Source organism: Vidua chalybeata, chromosome 2 (assembly GCF_026979565.1).
Source record: "Vidua chalybeata isolate OUT-0048 chromosome 2, bVidCha1 merged haplotype, whole genome shotgun sequence".
In the NCBI taxonomy this organism is placed as follows: domain Eukaryota; kingdom Metazoa; phylum Chordata; class Aves; order Passeriformes; family Viduidae; genus Vidua; species Vidua chalybeata.
In genome coordinates, this window is record NC_071531.1 from 102,237,496 (window position 1) to 102,257,076 (window position 19,581).

At 41.9% G+C, this 19,581-nt stretch overlaps 1 protein-coding gene and 1 long non-coding RNA gene across 3 annotated transcripts in view; one reads left to right on the forward strand and one right to left on the reverse strand.

The window, feature by feature from the left end:
* The window catches only part of JAM2 (junctional adhesion molecule 2), a 45,612-nt gene extending 26,284 nt beyond the window's left edge, over window positions 1-19,328 (reverse strand). For both annotated transcript variants that reach the window (XM_053936302.1, XM_053936303.1), the window contains exon 1: window positions 19,071-19,328. In XM_053936302.1, the coding sequence (XP_053792277.1) occupies window positions 19,071-19,125 (55 nt within the window). In that variant the 5' untranslated portion in view covers window positions 19,126-19,328. The remainder of the gene's footprint in view (window positions 1-19,070) is intronic.
* Window positions 12,269-16,968, forward strand: LOC128784569 (uncharacterized). The gene is made up of 4 exons (XR_008429539.1): window positions 12,269-12,354; window positions 13,268-13,362; window positions 14,668-14,769; window positions 16,763-16,968. It is a non-coding gene; the product is annotated as an uncharacterized LOC128784569 (long non-coding RNA).
* Window positions 19,329-19,581: the final 253 nt, after the last annotated feature.

Genomic DNA, 19,581 nt, shown 5'->3' on the forward strand with positions numbered 1-19,581 from the left:
TAAACTCAGCTTCATTGTGTGAAGTCCATCACATGTCAGTATGGTCAACCATGTCCTGGGCTGCATCCAAAGCCCTCTGGGCGTCAGGGCAGGGAGGGGATTCTGGCCCTCTGCTCCGCTCTAGTGAGACCCCACCTGCAGGGCTGCATCCAGCCCTGGGGTCCCAGCACAGGAAGGACAGGGACCTACTGGAGCCAGGCCAGAGGAATGATCAGAGTTGATCAGTGGAATGGAACACCTCTGCTATGAGGGAAGGCTAAGAGAATTGGGATTATGCAGCCTGGAAAAGAGCCTTATTGCAGCCTCTCAGTACCTAAAGTGGTTACAAAACTCATGGATAGAGACATTTTATGTGAGTATGTAGTGACAGAACAAGGAGGAATGTCTCTAAACTGGAAGAGGGCAGGTTTAAATTAGATATTGGGAAGAAATTCTTCCTTGTGAGGATGGTGAGGCACTGGAATAGGTTGTTCAGAGAAGTTTTGCATGCTCCATCACTGGAAGTGTTTAAGGCCAGGCTGGATGGAGCTCTGAGCAACCTGGTTTAGTGGAAGATGTCCTTGCCCATGGCAAGGGGATTGAAACTAGATGAGCTTTAAGGTCGTTGCGATCCACTCTAAGCAGAGAAGAGGAAAGGGAACTAACTCACTGTGAAAAAAACGGATCGAACGCAGAAAAGTTTGAATATACCAAAAAATGTGATTAAAACCAAACAAGGTTAGATGTTGATACCAAAAAATGGATATATTTTATTTAATAGTAAAAGAGGGAGAAAGAAAGGGAGAGGGAGGGAGGGAAGGAGGGAGGGAGGGAGTGGGGTACAGGGAGTGACAGAGGTTAAGTAGAAACATATCACCTCTTCCAAGGTCCCCAGTGACATCTCACTGCTTCCCTCCATCTCATCTTCTTGACGGTGAGGGTCCCCCACCAAAAAGTGTTGATTCCAATGGATTCATATACATTTGGGCAGGTGGGAAAACACAGGTACCTCCTGATGAAGGGGCAGGTTTGACACTGTCCCTTGCAAGACTGCGGATCTGTTGCATGACGTAGTATCACATGCAGCGCAGGGTCTGGGGACACCTTTGGTGAGGGGCCTTTGATGAGCCATGACACTCCCTCATTTGTCCCTCACGTGGTTGTCCCTCACATAGATGTGGCCTTCCAGGGGTGGAAGACCCCACAGCTGTGCCAGTCTGCCATGGGGAGGATGGGTATTCACTGCATCTGGCCAGAGGCCATGTCACACACCCAAAACTCCTCCTCCTTCCCTGCTTTGGTGTAAGGATCTGTGGGAGCTTGGCAGCAGAAATACCTGGGGCTGTGGCTTCTACCCCAAAGGTGCTGGGCTGGGCCCTGTCGTGGATGCTGTTCCAGATGCTTCACAAATTAGTGTCATTTTATCTCAATTTGCCTTAGGTGGTTTAACCCACAGTTCAGGGTTTTCAGTCAGGAGGCCCATCCAGGGTGGGCTTTGCTGGTGCAGTGCTGTTACACACCTTTGCTATAATAGGCAAAAGTCTTTCATAAAGATGTTTAAGCCATAAACCATAACATTACAGTCTCCAACAAGATCTCTTCAATCCAAACCATTCTGTGACCCTGTGATTAAGTTAACAACATAAACACAGCATTTAGACCTCAAATTTTGAACAAGAGCTAGAGGAAGTTATCCCACATCACTGGGGGGAAAACAGGCAAAAGAAACTCAATTTCAGTCACTCAGTTACCTTAATCCTCAGCTTTGTGGAAACTGTTAAATGAAATCTGGAAAGCCAGCACATCTGTCATGGTGTTTTTAGTCTTAGTTTTCAAGTTAAGAAAAAGAAGAAAAAAATTTTAAAAAAAAAATCTTTAAAGTAAAAGTAACGAAAGACTGAAGTTTTCAGAGCCAATTATCTAAAGTTATCAGTGGAAGTCCTAAGAATTTAAAGTCATGTTATTGGTTAATATCATTTCAGAGCCCCAAGGACAGTTGGCTCTGGAAACACAAAACTGGAAGTGCTTGTAGAAGGAAAAAAAAGTCAAGTGGCACAGGGCAAGAAAGCAAGCGATTATTTAGGTCAGCCTTTCTGAAAAACTGAACATAGAAGTACAATTTTAGATAAACTCAACAGCCTCCTAAGAGCTTTCAGTAGTCCCCAAAACTGAAAGAGTACTGCATGAGAGGGGGAAATACTGAGGAAAAAATTATAATTTAATGATTTATAATTAATAATCAAAATGTAATATTTAATTCCCTTCAATGTTTATATTGCTTTCTTCTTTTCTTCTCACACAGAAGAGAGGAAGGGTTTGAATGCGCAGAATGTGCAACTTGCAAAGGTTCAATGTAGCATGGAGTTTATTCTAACAGAGAGACATCACAGAAAGCATATGCTGTTAGCCAAATAAATATTTATAGCTTGCACTTTTACAAGTCTCAAAACACCAGTACTCCTCTTTGTCTCCATGGCAATTTAGAGGGAGCTTCTGCAAATGGGGGATGGGGGTTTAAACTAGTCAGGCTCTGAAAAAAAGCCTATTTTCCAGCCATCTCCTGGTCCTGCTCAGCAATGGTTTCCACAGCAACTCATTGGCAGCTCAAAGACAGCTTGTAAATGCAGTGAGAGCCTATAGCTGCTTCAGCTGTTGCTTATTTTAAGATGCATCAAGATGCTGAGAACATGTGTCTAGTGCCATCATTTTTTCAAAAGACTATGTGAATAGGCCAGTGGTGTAGAAGCCCCTTACCACTGCTGTCCCATCCCCCTCATATCATACAGTGGAAAGCTGAAGCTGAACAAACAGATTTCCCTTTGCATTTTTACGGATAACAATCCAGCAGAAAGACTTCCCTGTGCAAACACTTCGTGAAACTGTGTAATGTTATTAAATTTGCAAAATAAAGCTTGGTACCCAGTGCAAACCAGCGCATTCCTCTGAAGTCAATAGTACCAAGACTGATTTACATCAACTGTAAAATCAGCTCTGAAACACAAGAGAGTTGGAAAACCAGAAGAAACAAACAATACTCCACCACTCCCCAAATGAACACAACCATTCTGGCCCCCAATTTGCCATAAAGATCTCTGAAGTCTCCTACAACCTTTAAGTGACTTTTGCTGGATTTGCCAAATAATTTGGAAAGAATAAACACTTTCATGAAGTCACCTTATTTATAAACCTATAAATACACCCATTATTTATCTTAAAATCCTGAGAACAGATTTAGTTTACGTTCAAACTGTATCAACTAGTATTACTTACAATTCCAGTATACTCCATATGAAACTGGAGTCCTTGCTCATTCAGAACCAGTGAAGTCAGACAAGTTCCCTTACTGTTGGAGCATGTTTCCAGTTGTTTAAGAGGAACACCTTGACAGTATAATTTAAAATTGTTCTAAGTAAATACATTGGTAAAGTGAGATGTCTCATCCTGTAGTTAGTCCTATTAATTTAAGCTGGAACCAAATTTGTTGTGCATCATAGAATCATATAATGATTTGGGTTGGGAAAAAACCTTAAAGATCATCCAGTTTCAACCTGTCTGCTATCCTCAGTCCCTCTCAAATGGATCTTCTCAACACTTTTTGGATTAATCTCAATATTTCTACAAAACACACTGCAGAGGATGGGTACATACAACACTGTATTAAGTTCTGGCTTCTAAAGGCATAGGAGTAGCTAACTAACCAGAATTGTGCACAGCAAACATCTCAAATAGTAGGTAGGATAGCTAATTTGGCCAACTGCAGACAAATGTCTCATTTGCAGCAAAGTATAATGACCAAGTCAGCATTGCCACCTTATATCCCACTATGTTCCACCAATGAAGGAGATAAAACATCTGAAATAGTTTAAATTTTTTTAAAAACCCGTTCTCTCTGAAGCAAATATTGACCTAGAATATACTTCTATATGCAGTCCATGTAATTCCTTGAGGTGAGTTTTTTAAAAGGGTGTTACATATGCTTTTTCTCATTCAAATTTTGCAGACTTTGGGACACACTACTATGACTTCATTGTATTTAGCATGCTCATTTTAAAAAAACCAACGAAAAAAACCCATCCTTCCAACACTGGTAGGATGGTCTTCAAATATTCTTCAAGGATCTTGTGCAATGCTTTGTGAATTTAGGATTTCTGAGATGTTTCCAGTAACTGGGTGTGGGGGTGGTGGTTTCACTTGTGTAAATGTGACTTGAACCATATATTTTAGGACTGCATCCTATGAGACAGCACTGAACTTAGTTTTTAAGCTTTTTGTCCTCCAGACTAAAGACCAGGTTCTTTGCCAATATGAGCAGGGAACATGATGACCAGTTCTCACAGCTAAAATAATACGGTGAACCCTTCCTAAAATCCAAATCCAAAGCAATGGCCAAATTGCTCATCCCGTTTTCCTTCATAAGTTCTTTTACATTGCCAAGGTTGCTCAATAGTCCTTTTCTGGCAGAATCAACTAACAGCCATGTTTGACGACCAGTAACTTCAATCAGCTTTGTAGTTTACATTATGAATGCATATTTTTAACTTTAATTTTACAGGCCTTAAATAGATAATTTAGTTGTTTAATGGCATAGAAACATCTTCTAGCATATTTGAACAAGACAAGCCACTCTAATTCCATTAAGGCTAACATATGCCAAGAGAAGCTACAGCAAAAAGATGTTTTTCATCTAAGGAAGAGAGTTGATTAGAAGAAATCCTCCGGAAGGTTGAGCTAGGAACAATAGGTCACAGTGTAAGAGGTGCCAAGTTTTCCTTAAAGGGAACAAAGAAAATTAAAAAACCCAACTACAAAATACAACAGTCTTCATCATAGTAAAAGCTACACAAGCAAAGCAACATACAGGTATTCAGATTAGAAAACAGAACAACACTGGAAAGTTACACAGGAAACAAGAATAAACAAACGGTATGCCGTATCTATTTTTAAATCAAGCATAAATTTTAACTCAGTGATCATCACAGCTTTCCACAGGAAAGATGTTTTAGGAGCCACATCCTCAAGAGTATTTCCCTGATGAAACACTTTGCAGCTTTGCATCAGAAGAAGGGAAAGCTCAGTACATGAGCCAATATTCACAATTCAGTGGTTTGCTCCTTCATGTAATGGGATTTGATGATCTTGTCTGCAGGTACTTACACTAAGCTGTTTCACTGTTGCAAAAACTGTCTTAGAGTGATTTATTATGATAGTGTATTCCACGATCCTCTGCTCTGTGCCCAAAAATGGGTATTGTATCTTTAAGACCCTGTAGCCCCAGACCTGGTGTGTGGGGGACCAGGGGGATGAAGAGTTTTGCTTTTGGATGAGTGTTTTTAAAAGCTCCCTGCCCAGCATTTTCATGGCTCTGTGCGGCATGGGTTTTACTGGGCTGGTTTGCTTTTTGGCCCAGGCAAAAAGCTTTTCCTTTCTTTGGCTCAGAGACGCTGCAGTAGCAGTCTTTGGGCTGCCTTAAGGTGAACTGAGCAGCATTTTGTCAGAGACCAGGGACATTGTGTCAGCAGGAGTAGAGCTGCCCTACTGTGATGCAAGCCACAGTGAACCACGCTGAGCTGGGAAGAAAACACACTGAGAGGCTCCAGCCCAGCTGCTTTAGCTGCCGTGATCTTCTGTACTTTGCCCAGGGGAGAAGGCTGATGCCAGATGAGCCACCAGCCTCTGTCTGCTGCTGGAACTGCTCCATGAAAGCTTCTGCCTTCCCAAGATGGAAGCTGACACCATCCCATATTGCATGTTGAGAGCAGGTAATCTCTGGCATTTTGGGTCTTTGTTCCAGTGTGTGGGCGGTGAAATCTAACAGTTTGATACCTAGCAGTTATTTATTTTTTCCCTGCCTTGTGGGCATTCTGTTTCTTAATAAACTATTGTGCAGTTTTTTTCATTTTCATCTATTAGTATTCATTTCCTATTGCTGGAAAGGAATTGTTGGAACCCTTTAGAGGAAGCAACTCATTCCAGAGTGTTCTCCTTTAAATCATCTTAAACTGAGACAAAAATGAAACAAAAAAAAGATGTCAGCAATCCTGCAATTCTGTAAAAACACAATAAAAATATTTTAAAAATATTTTTTAAAGCCATGATTTTTTTTTTTTAGAGTAAACCATGTGTAATTAAGGATTCTGCCCCCTTGGTCACTACTATCTCCAGCATAACTTCTGTGCTTAAAAGTCTGGTGGCCAAAATGGCTGTCTGCAATACCTCGATAACACATATAATATCCTCAATTTAGTTGTTTAATACCAAATTTTATAGAAACTTCTTCTGGCACATTTGAACAAGATTGAAGCCACTCTAATTCCATTAAGGCTAACACATGCCTAGAGAAGCTAGAACAAACAGATGTTTTTCACACTCAAAGGACAAGGTTGATTAGAAGAAATCAACATTACATTTCTTGAATACTTGTTAGACTCAATAGATCAACATATTTTATTAAGCCTTGCCTGCCATATAAGTATATATGCAGCTTTAAGCTAATGTTTTGTTATCTACTTTGCCTGCTTCTGCCTGTATTCCCTTTATAACCAACTGCTCATGGCATATTGATGCCCTAGAAACTTGGGTGACACAATTATTGCTTAAAGTTTCCTTTAGAAGTCACTGAATCATTAAGGTTGGAAAAGACCTCCAAGACCATCAAGTCCATCCTGTGACCAACCCCTACCTTGTCTCTCAGACCAGAGCACTGAGTGCTATGTCCAGTCATTCACTGGACGCCTCCAGGGGTGGAGACTTCACCACCTCCCTGGGCACCCCATTCCAATGCTTGAGATCACTTCTCAAGAAGAGTTTCATCCCAATGTCCAACCTGAATGTTTCCTGACACAACTTGAGGCCATTTCCCGTTGTCCTGTCTCTTGTTCTCTGGGAGAAGAGCATGGCCCCATCTGGCTACACCTTCCTTTCAGGGAGTTGTAGAGTGTGAGGAGTTGCCCCCTGTGCCTCCTTTTCTCCAGGCTGGAAATTCCCAGCTCCCTCAGCTGCTCCTCATCAGATTTGTGCTCCAGACCCTTCCCAAGCTCTGTTGCCCTTCTCTGGACATGCTCCAGCACTTTAATGTCTTTCTTGCAGTGAGGGCCAGAACTGGACACAGGATTTGAGGGGTGGCCTCACCAGGGCCCAGGACAGGAGGACAATCATTGCCCTGGTCCTGATTACATTAAGACAAAATAATACCACTTTGACTGAAGAACAGTCCAAGGACTATACTGGGAAACAACTTATTCAGGCAGATGCACATCAGCATAAACACTGTGATCACAAGGAACCTGAATACAAAATAAGGTCTTCAGAGTTCAGCTCTAAATTCACAGAACAGTTTTGTTTTAATAACAGGATCTAGGCACATTTACAGATTTATTCCCACTGTTGTTGCAGGGCTGAACTTATTGCAGTGAGCCTGGATGATACAGAGCATCAGCAGTTCTATGAGTGGCCAAGAAATCAAGAAAGGGAACAAGATAGCTTGTTGAATAATACATTGCTACCAGCATTTCTCTTCCCAAAGAGAAACTCACCACCAACTCAGTCAAAGTTCAACAGTTTTGCTGAAAGAACCTTTGAAAAACAAGCCCGTAAGTTTTTATTGTTTATGTTTATGAGCGTCAGGTGTTGTTTTAAGGCAGAAATGGAATAGGTTCTTTACAGGACAAAATTAATTACTCTTATACAGGAAAGACTATCCACTTGAGAGTTTACAGATATGTAATGCAACTCTTTGTATGCAACTCTTCATAGCCAAGTCTACACATATCTTCTACTTAAACAGTCTAATTTTATAACAAAGCCTCTTGTCCCATTTTAAAACTTTCTTGGAGATTATATATCCACCCAGCACATGTATCCCATTCCACAGCAGAGGCAGCTTAAGAATGAACTGTCTACCCTTCAGTCAACACAACTGGCAATCTAAAATAACCAGATTTTTTTTGCATGCAAGATTTCAGCGGGGCTCCATAAAGGTACAGGGAATTCAATTGCAGCTTTAATAGCACCACAAAGCAGTAGATAATTTTTCCCATTTCAAAAGTGATTAGTCCCATTCCAAAACTGAGAGTGTTTAAGTTACTAATATATCTACACTGAACATACTATTTAAATAGCATGCCTTGAGACAAGGTTAGCTCAGGAAATATGTTCTGCACCTGAAAGTCTGTACTTACAAAAGAACTGGCTGTCCCCCTCCTCTTTCTCAGTTCATATAGCCTTCAAAATATTTGAATAAACTTTAAATATGTGCAAATGGTTACAGAGGCATCACTTTATTCTTCTCTCACAAAAATCAATCCTCCCAACAGCTACTTATGTTAGAAAGCCACTGTCTTTCAGCAACTAGTCAAAGCCTCTGTAGCACTGTTTTCCTTCCCTTCTCTACCCCTTAAAAAGGTGGCTAAGAATTTAAACACAACCGGAAAGTGAGTAGTAACTGCATGAGGATTGTTCCTGTTTTGAGGACTCAGCTAGGGACACAACTGGAACATAAATGACATAAGAAACAATGTGCAGTGGCAGGGAAAAAGCAGAGCTGAAAAAATCTTGTCAGTCTCTACAAACAGTGCTGATTCCCTGTTGACAGAGCTTCCCCAGATTACTTTTTTTAGCCCCCAAAATACTATTTATTGAAAGAGTCTGAAGACAACTGCTATCAAAGACAAATACATTAACCTCTGTTTACATACTGTATGTGTAGACTTAGTAAAGCATACATGTGTTGGCAGCTAGAGAATATTTAAGTGCCACAGATACTGAATTTTGTTCACTAAGGTGTGACATTTCATATGTAGACTTTAGTACAATACCAAGAGTTTACTCCTATGTGCACTTTTAGTCTATTGCATGTCCCATTTTAGACAAGACAATGGTTATTAGCAAAGTTCAGGATAAAAAATGGGTAATGTTTGGATGACTTGAAGGAAGAACAATCAAAGTGGAAAAGACTGTGAGGAAGTAAAGGAATGGAGACATTAGCAGGAGTTGACCTGCATGAATGGATTATGTATTTTCATCTTCACTTGGTATTCTGAATTCTGCAAATACCCCTGAGCCATCATTTCAACAACACCCCTGAGCCATCATTTCAACAAATGATGCAAATACCCCTGAGTCATCATTTCAACAAGACTTCATTGAACACATAGAGAATAATTCCATTTACTCTTTATGCCTAATACATTTCAGAAAACCTCTGTATCATATGATTCAAACAGCACTAGCTGATGTACAGGACATCCCTTGTTTATGAAAGGGAGGGAAAAAAAAAAAGCAATTGATTTATAAGTGGAATTATGTGAAGGCTTCTTAGACTGTCATGTAACAAAACCATACACTACTTCAGCCCAAAAGGCCACTTTTTGATATTTAACCATATTTCCACTACAGATGCATCTCCCTACTTTACATCAGAGATGTCTCTCTTTGATAATCTAATATTTTGGGTTTAGGGATAATCCTCTTCTATTTAATCATTCCTACAAGTGTTGCAAACATCTGAAACAAGATGGAGTTGTTCATATGCAGTATAAATTCCTGACTGGAAACTTGTATGTTTCAAAGAATTAAACAATAGGCATGTATCTGGAGGAAGTTATTAAAGAATATATACCTTCTTCTACAAGAACAATAGATCTTGTTCTGCCCCCTCTGCCATGGGCAGGGACACCTTCCACTAGACCAGGTTGTTCCAAGCCCCACCCAACCTGGCCTTGGACTCTTTCAGGAATGAGGCAGCCACAGCTTCTCTGGGCAACCTGTGCCAGGGCCTCACCATCCTAAGAGGGAAGCACTGCAGGGATTCCTGGCCAGCAGTGCTCCTATGTCCTCACACCAAAGCCATCACTTCTCATCCCCACCCAGACTTTTCTCTATTTAGGCAGGGAATCAGACTGCCCAAATACAAAATACTGCTTTTTGTTATTAAATAACTTGGACTTGCTTGAATCCCAGTTTCAGAAGTGCTCAGCACCACTGTTTTGGACAGTATCAAAGCTGAATCAAAGTCCTATCACGCTTCCCAAAATCCCAGTCAATCTAGCTCAGGGGTACATTAAACGAGAGACACAAACAAGCCAGGAGTTTAAGAGAGAACTTATCTCCTTTGTTGGTGGCCTCCTCACAGACTGGAGAAAGGGCAGAAAAATCAGCTTAAGTGGCCCAATAGTCTAAAGTGCAAAGAATCAATATTTACTGTTAAGACCATTTTATGGAAAACAGTAAAGGTACTAGAGCACAAAAGTGACCCAGAACATGCACCTAAACACACCAATACATTCTACAGATATAATTTTAGAATTTTTTTGTCTTGGTTTCAAAGACAGGTGCCTGCCAATCAAGGTAGGAACCTCCCTTGGAATGGAAAATATGATTCCCCTTCCCTCCAAATTATTATAACTTCGAAATTACAAGGCTTTCAGGTAAAGATACAGGAAAAGGAATAACAGTTCTTTACTTGAAAGTATTTATATATATGACAACATGTTACAGATGAGTAATGAGAGGGTTGGGTCTCACAATTAAGGGGTGAACATTATGTGTATGCTAAAAGAAGTTTTATAAATGTATAGTTATGTTACTGCAATGTGTCCCCATCTAGCATGTGTTATCATGGGATGGTCTTGGTAATCCGGGCGTTTGAGAAGGTTAGCTTGTTACACCTGACCTCCTATTAGAATGTAAGAAAGTGACCTCCACCACTGGACAGCAAGGACGGAGTTGACTGACAAGGCTCTAGGAGGGGCTAGAGATATAAAAGACGAAGCATCCATCTTGAAGATGAGCTAGCCACGTGGTAGCCAGCCACGGGGAGGCTTCCAACGCTGTTTTTCCTTATTTAGTCCTTTTGTTGTATTTTTTTGTTTAGGTTGAAATAAACCTTTAAAATTTTTTAAAGTGAGCAGTCGTTTCTCACAAATGCAAACAAACAACAACAACAGCAGCAACAAGCAGAAGAATCCCTAGAGACCCAATAACAGCTTTCTCTCGTCCACCAAGCAATCTCCCCTTTGGTGTAGTTATGGTCACAGCCAGCAGGGGCGCTGTTGGCCCCTGGCCGGGCAGGTGCGATGATTCCCCATTGCTGTAGGGGGCGCTGTAGCAGGAGCTCAGCCACCTCGCCAAGCAGCGATCGCGGGTGGGCTGGCGGGACATATAGAAAAGGGGCTTCCTTTACAAACTCATGGCGGGGGTGGGGGCAGCCAGTCCCAGTGCCCCTCCAGATGGCACTATGGATTATAGCAGGAACCTCGGAGCAGAAGGCTGGAACAGCAGAGGCGAGCACAACTAGGGTGACAAAACAAGATAAAGCAAAAACTCTGGAGCCACGGCATATCTGGGCAGGCACAGGCTGTTAGGTTAACGTGTAGGCAAAAAGCCTAAAGCAGCGGAGCTGCAGAGTGGCAGCCAGGAGATGCGTCCTTCACAATGGGCTGGGGTCCCGGGTTTTTTCCTAAGGCACCTGAGCTGATGATGAGGGTCCTTTCCAGCGAGGTCGGGTGTTGAAAAGGTATCAGTCCAACAGCCCCTCTTACGATCAAAGGCTCACTCACAGTAAAAGAAGCAGTGAACGACAGAACTCTGTGGAGGCAGCAAATTCTCCCTGCAGCAGCACTAGCCCGACCATTCTTCTCTGGTCCCGAGAGCAAGAGAGAGGAAGGAGTTGAGCCTAGTTCCAGTGACCAGCCCCTCCCCACCCCCCCAGCCAAAATCACATGGTATCTCTGCACTTCCCAAGAGAAAGCCCGCCAGCTAAGAGGGTGGCCAACTGCACCCTTCCCCCTCCTCGTCCTCCTCCTCTCAGCCACATCTTTTGTCTCATAAGTATCATCATTATCCTCTCTTAGGCAACAAATGGAAGAAGATGCCCTGAGAGAAAGAAGAAAAAAAAAGGAAAAATCCTAACCTACAACATTTTTTACTCATTTTTGCTAGTTACTAGAAGGCTTTTGAGACAGGGCCTCCAAAGACAAGTACTGTCTATACATTCTAGTGGCAAACTACTGTCTGCCTCACATAATAGGCATTAAAATGCTGTTTTTCTTCATGTTATAGATATGGCTCTCGCAATTAAAGGATGAATATTATGTGTATGGTAAGAGAAGTTTTATTGATGTATAGTTATGTTATTGTGATATGTTCTCCCCATACCCCTCTTTCCCCTCCCCATTTTATTGTTGCCACTGGATGGCCTTGGTAGCCGGGGCATTTGTGGAGAGGGCAGGCTTGTTGCTAAGGGGTGTGGCATGGCAACACCTGACCTCCAGTCAAATTGCAAGAAAGGAATCTCCACCAGTGGACGGTGAAGAAGAGTTGACTGACGGACTTTGGGAGGTGTTAGGCTTACCTCATGCAACACCAGGAGTATAAAAGGTGGAGCAGCCATTTTGTGGTTGAGCATGTGGCGGTTTAGTTCCATGCTCTCAGCACTGCTCTTTCTCCTTATTCAGTCATTTGTTGTATTTGTTAAGGTTCAGTAAACCTTTGAAATTTTAAAGTGAGCGGTCGTTTCTCACACTGCATATATTGTCCTCATATTTTTACAAGTGTGCCAAACACAAACACTTGTTGAACTCTAACAAACATACACAAGTCTGCATAACACCCCCAAGATTGTCTCCCAGTTCATACTGGGCACTTTCTGCAGGCTGAGATACAATAATTTTGGTTTGTATATTATATTAATTTGACCAAATGCAATTTCTCAGGAATTTTCCATCATTACCTCCAAGTATATTAGAAGTTTGTGAACAACAAATATAGCCTGTTTTGTTAAAATTATCTAGTATAAAAAAAAATATGATACATAATTTTTCCATCCAGACAATAATACATTTTGTTCCCCTTTGAATCTGACGCAGTGGTTTGGATGGGGTCAAAAGCATTTTCAATCCTTAAGAAGTTAATCCACCTAAGGGCTATGAAAGAGATCTATAGAAACTTCATACTTGTAGGGTCTGTTCTTGCCAGCTCAAATCTCACCATTTTGTGCCTCTTTAAACAATCAGAATCAAATTGTAGCTATTTCAATTCAAGTTTTATTTTCCCATCTCTTCCTGAAAACTGTTATATTTTGAACTTCTAAAAAGGAATAATTCAAAAAGGTTCAGTACCAGATTTTTTTTTTTTATGTTTTCCTGCAAATAATCATTGGGAGAAATTGGATGCCTGCTTTAGTTTTTATTAACCAGAAAGGTTTACAGACTTACTAGTTCAACAACTATGACTGTTATATGACTTGCTCTTTTCAGAAATTGCCATTTTCCCCTTCTTCTTTCTCCAAAAGCTCCTCCACCTCCCACTGTGTTAGAAACCAACAAGTGAACAGGACCAGATGTTCAGCTGCCAAGCTTACTTTCTGCCCAGTTTAAGAAATTTTATGTAAGTACTTGAGTGCTTGATGATATATTGTGTGCATAGAGGTGACAAAATTAGCTGGTGTCCTTCAGGAAAAAAAATGACTTTGGAAATACAGGTGAGCACAAGCAATGGCAATCATTCAAATGCTTCTACAGCCTCATCTGCTGTCTCATTCTTTCAAATATATATTCCATTCTCTAAAAAACCCTAGCATTTAGATGAAGGAAACAAATAATTTGTCTTGATTACAAGACACCATAATATTTGCTTTAAGCTTCCTGAAGTTGAATTACAGAACAATCACAGTGCTTTGAGGAAGATGTGACAGGCTTTTCTGCAGAAGTATTTTGCTGAAACTGATGGTTCTTTCAAAAGTACTGGGGATGGGAGAAGGCATGCTAGAAAGTAAAACTGTAACAAAGTTAGCTTATCAAAAGTGGGGTGGGAGAGGGGGTGAGCTAACCAGAATAGAATGAATGACTTGAAACAAAATAAACAGCTTCCACATAACACTTCCCTCAGTTTCCATTAAAGTGCTCTCCCCATGGTACTGAACTAGAACTGAACTAGCCACTGAACTAGACAGTAAGAACGTGTAAACAATCTCTTTTCCCACACATATGCAAAACTGCCACAAAGTTAACATGGTGGAGAAAAAAAAAAAAACAGCAAAACAAGAAAAAACAGCAGTAAGAAAGCTCATTGTACACATCCACAAGGACACTATTTTATGCAAATTTTGTTTTGCTTGATATCATTATATAACTTCAAGGGAGTTTAGCCATTCCATATGGCCCTGGAAAACAGTCTGCAAGGACAAATACTTATGTCTACCTTGTGCTTCAACTGCTTTAATATACAAGATATTTATATTGCAATGTGGACATTTCTGGCTGTGTGCACATTTCTAAGTAACCTTCCTTTACGTAAGCATTTGTACTGGAGTCACCTCTAACATTTCTAAGGGAAAGTATGACACTAAGCCTTACTTTAAGAAAAGTGTTCCTAAAAGGGTTCACCATGTGCAGGGAGCAAGTGTCTTCAGAAGTGCTCCAACATGAGGATTACATTTTGAGTGTTGATGGATTCTAAGTAGATCATACCAGATGGAAAATTTTACATCCCAACTGCAGAACTATATTACTAGTTGTTCCTGGCTCTCTAAAAGCACTATCAACCCAAATCTATTCCCCCTCGAACAAAGGAAGCTTGCTTACTGCTGCTGCAGAAGTTTTGCATGCATGTCGCTGTCTATCTTCAGTGAAGAAATACTACTATTATTTACTCATGTGAATTTATGAGGAAACTGAATTTTCTTAATATCAGATGTACAAGAACATTCTCCCATACTTCACAAGAGGACTTCTCCCTAGAGACCACTAGCACTTGAGAAGAAATTAAAGCACCTGGGGAACCCTTGGAGGAAGGGTAAGTGTCTGCTGTAATGTTTTTAGTTCACTTCTTTAAAAACAGGTCTGCACACACCCCAAATAACATTTGGAGTTAGTCAGTGAAAACAGACAAGTTTAGTAGCTCTCGGTCATGAAAGATGAAACCAGGTGTTCTGTTAAATCAATCAATTGAAAAGATGATGTCAAAATACAACTACTTCTGTATTCTCACCAAATCATTTGCACTGGCATCACCCAGTTTCTGAAGCAGAACCTGGAAGCTACCAAAATAGGCTGCAGCAGGAATTACTGGTGTAATACAGGAAATAATCACATAAATATCTTTGTGTAATTCAGTTAAATAGCCAATAGGAAGACCTCATCCAGGCTCAATTAGATTTGCCAATCACAGTGGTAGTTTTAACTGTCATTATTAATGCCAGATGCCCTATGATATTCACAATTACCAGAAATATGTATCCTACAACATGAACAAAGAGTTGTTGCAACTTTAAAGCTGAGAAAACAGGACCTCGGAGGCCAAGAAATAACAAAATTCTCCGCTTGCATAAGTTCACCTTAAAAAAGAAACAAGGAATTGCAACTGTCTTGATGTAACATTTCCAGGCATGTTTCTTGTCTCCTGTATACAGTGAGGGAAGACAGCCACCCTCATTTTCTCTTTTGCGCATCCAAAAGTAGTCTGTGGCGCCAGCAACCTAGAAGAATGATACCATGGGGCCAACCAAGGAAGAGCTCTCTCTGCCTCCTCTCTGCTGGAGAGAGACAGGAGGGAGACAGAACAGCAACACTTGTGCCTGAACCCTCTCAGGAATACAGAGCCCCTTCTAAGCAGCATGCCCAGGAAAACAGCATGACTTGCTGAAATGCAGCAAAAGCCATGATTTCTGAGAGACATGCCAGTAACTCACAGCCAGTTTCTTCTGAGGCGTGAGGATCTAAGCAAGAGGGCAAAATTGTAAAGGTTACTAAATAAGCTAGAGAGAAGCATGTATCCCTTGTAAAGACAGAAATAGTCTTTCCTACCATGTAAATTTGTGTCAGTTTCAGAAGCATCTGGGTATCTTATGCAGTCTCACCACAGTCATCAATGAAAAATGTTAGGCTGAATACTAGAAACAAACATTGCTTTTTTGTACTTAGTTTTCATTTGTTTATTAATATATTAGCAGTTTATTATCCTCCTACAACTTACATTGTAGTGTCTAAGAGTCTGTGCACATTTCTAAACCTTGAGCAGCCTTTAGCAAAGAAATACTGCTTCTCACCCAAACCAGCAAGAGAATGAACATTCAGTTAATGCCTCTTCCCCCACTCCTGCTCCAAAACAAGGCTGTCTGCTTTACAGCATTAAGTTAAACAGATATTACTAGAGAAGTATGCAGTCTTACAAATTTAAGAAACCCCATCTTACCTGAATATGGCCTAATTTAGAAATTAGTTCCTACCGAGCTAATCCAGCAAACAAAGAGGGTTCAACAAAAGGCGGAGGGTTGACAATAGTCTCCATTTTGAGTACATCAGTTGTCTATCACATATAGTCAAGAAAGCATAGTTTAAACATTTCCACTGTCACATCTTACGGCAATGCAGTCATGCTTTATGATTTTTTTGTCAGGGTTGGGGGGGAAAAGTAACAAAAGGCTTCTTTGGTCTAGAATCTCTGTATCTGAGTGAAAGATTTCTGAGAATTAAGGAGTGGGGTTTTCTTGAGCCAAAATAAATAAACAAAATATCACCTTACTTACTGCTCAAACTACCCCAGTGAGCTCCGTCAAATATTTAGGTAAGACTACTTTTTACTGCCTCTGCATTGTCCTCACACACACATATTGTACTGCATTTGCTTCCAGAATCACCAGCTGAAATCTAATTTCAATGTGCACTAATATTAAGAAAAATCACACCTAGATGCGTCTCAGAAAGGCCATTTGGTCAGTACATACTACCTCCCCATGAAGCCATGATGGTTAATAACATTTTTTGTACATATTCTGTCTTGCCAACAGACCTCACAAGTCTTACGCTGCAGCACCTTTTACAACTTTGAGATGTCAATTCCAGAAGCTTGTGCTGAGAGAGAACATGATTAAAGACTCCCAGCTCCCTTACTTTCCCTAAATTAAATGTGGAAGGGAAGATTAGCTCACAGAAATTACAATTTCTGCATGAATATTTCTTAGCAAGTTCTCAATAAAAAGCAATTCAAACATCATCTGCCTTGGCTATGCTGATGCCCTGTGACCAACCTACACAGGTTTTAATTTCTGCAGCTCAGCTACCAAGAAAGCTCTATACCTACTCCAGAATTTAACCACAGAATTGCAGAACCATTTAGGCTGGAAAAGATCTCTAAGATCATTGAGTCCAACCTTTGACCAATCACTACCTTCACAACCAGGGCACTGAGTGTGCCACATCCAGCTGTTTCTTGAACATTTCCAGGGATGGTGACCCTACCACCTCCCTGAGAGCCCATGCCAATGCTTAACAACCTTTTCCATGTTCTTCCTGACATCCTCCCCTGCCTCAGCCTGATGGTGTGTCCTTTTGCCACCTTACTGTTTGCCTGGGAGAAGAGGCCAACCCCTATGCTGCTTGTGAGGTATCACTGCTTCCTTTTCCTCACTAGTTTCTGCCCATTCCCCACCATCTCCAGAACACATGGGTCCCACATAAGAGACTGCTTAGCCCATATGCCTGACTTGGACACCTGAATTACTCAGCCTTACTGTTCATGCAAACACATTCCAGCCACAGGAGCAGCAGCAGACTTCTGGTTCCTTGATTTCTTCCTGGGTTTCCTCTGGCTCCCACAAACAATAGGCATTTGCACACTCATGCACCTACAATCACTTTCTTCATGAAAAGATTTCTTATCAGCACCTTTCTTGTAAACTTGCTTTCCACCTAGTGTTTCTTTGGAATTGGGACAGTAAGGGAAAAAAAGCCCACCAAGAAGAAACCTCCAAGTCTGATAACAATGTAAGGCACCAGACTTTGATGCACTGTATTGCACGCATATTAGCAGTCAAAGCCAGCACTGCCAACAGACAACTAATCAGAAGGCTGAGCTGCCTGAACACACTGAAATCTGTCGCCAAAAAAAATCACAGCAGTTTCACCTGCTCAGATATATCATGCAATTCAGAAGAAATGAAGTATAAAAGAAAAGACCATGTTGTTTATTATTATTAGTTACTATGTGAAAGAGAATTTCTGCACTAGCTGTTCATTTAACAGCCCAACATTTCCATAAAATCTTGTAGGAGAAAAAAGAGAGGAAAAAAATATTTGCAAGCCAAAGACCTATCAGACATGCATAAGTTCAAGTATCTCCACTGCAGGACTCTGAAAAAAAAAAAAAAAAAAAAGGGGGGGGGGAGTTTACATACACAGAGCTTTCTGTTAGGTAACATTCTGTTAAGAGGAATGAAAGGTAAACCTCAAAATATACCCAGCATCAGTACCATGGATGTTCCACGTCTGCAATGGATTGAGAACCCATCCTGGGCTGGTTCTAGTTGGTCATTTCATTGGAAGATGGTGCAACATAAGTCTTTTCAAAACACTATTTTCGTGTACAGCCCTTTCCCCAAACATCAGTAAAACACAAAAAGCATAGAACAGAAGCACTGTAAGACATGATCTGAAAGTGACAGCCTTATCACAACTGGCACTACTAACACTGTGTTAATTCAGTGGTTCTCTGCAGGTATGTGCTGCACATATCTGCTTTTTCCTATTATTTATGTGTGCTTTCCAGCAGGGGAATCTTTGCTCAACTTATTCTAACCTCACTCCTTTGTTTTTAAGGAGTTAGGACCATAAAAATACTGGAAACTCAAGACTGTTCCGAAGATGCAGCATCCAGTGCTGGCAACAGAAAACGCGCTCCCGCCCCTCGTTCATTCACCTTGTAAAGGCCATCAGAAAAACAAACTATTCAGCCCGCATCCTAAAGTTTGCTCGGCGGCAGACGGCCGCTGACTTGCACTTAACCAGGCCGGCCTTAAACAGGTTACATCTGAGCGAAAGCATGGAAAGACACACGGAAAGAATCAGCGCACACCGCCCCGGCTGTGGCGGGGGACGCGCTCGTTTGCGTTTCGCTCTTGGAGACGCGATTTGGCTCCTCTCGCTCCGGGATGAGGGAGGGGAAGCGACACGTCTAGGAGCCATCCCCCTCAACATACACAAAGATTTCTCGGGGACCGTCCCCCCACAGCTCAGCGCCGTAGCGCGTCGGAAAGCCCGGGGAGCTCCCCGAGGCGGCGGTTCGCGATAGCCCCGTGGGACAGGGACGCGGCCACTTACAGCTCAGGAACCCCACGTAAACGAGGAGCAGCAGGCGCAGGCTGCGGCTCGCCATCTTCCCGCGGCGGCGGCGTGGGGCGGTGCCCGGCGGGCCGGGGGCTCAGCGCCCGCGGAGCTCTTACAGTAACCGGCCGTGCTCTGCCTCCTCCGAAGCCGGAGCCGCCTCAAACTTTTAACGTGTCCGAGGAGGCGTCTCCCCGCTCCGAACGCAGGACCCGGGGCTTGACGCGGGGATGTGCCCTGGCCACCCGCCCGCTCGCCCGCCCTACAGCGGGGAGCCGCGGCGGGCTGCGGTTCCGAGAGCATCCCTCTCCTCTACCGCCCCCGCAATGACCCCGCGCATCCCGGGGGCTGTGTTGTGTTGAATCCAGCAGTTCTTCTCTCCGTTTTGTTAATTTATTTATTTTTAACCTGGGACTTCTTTATAAACTCAAGGACATTTGTTGCAACAGAATAAACTTTTCGTTAGGAAAAGATTTAATTTCTCTAAGAAGAGCGTTGTCCCTGTTGG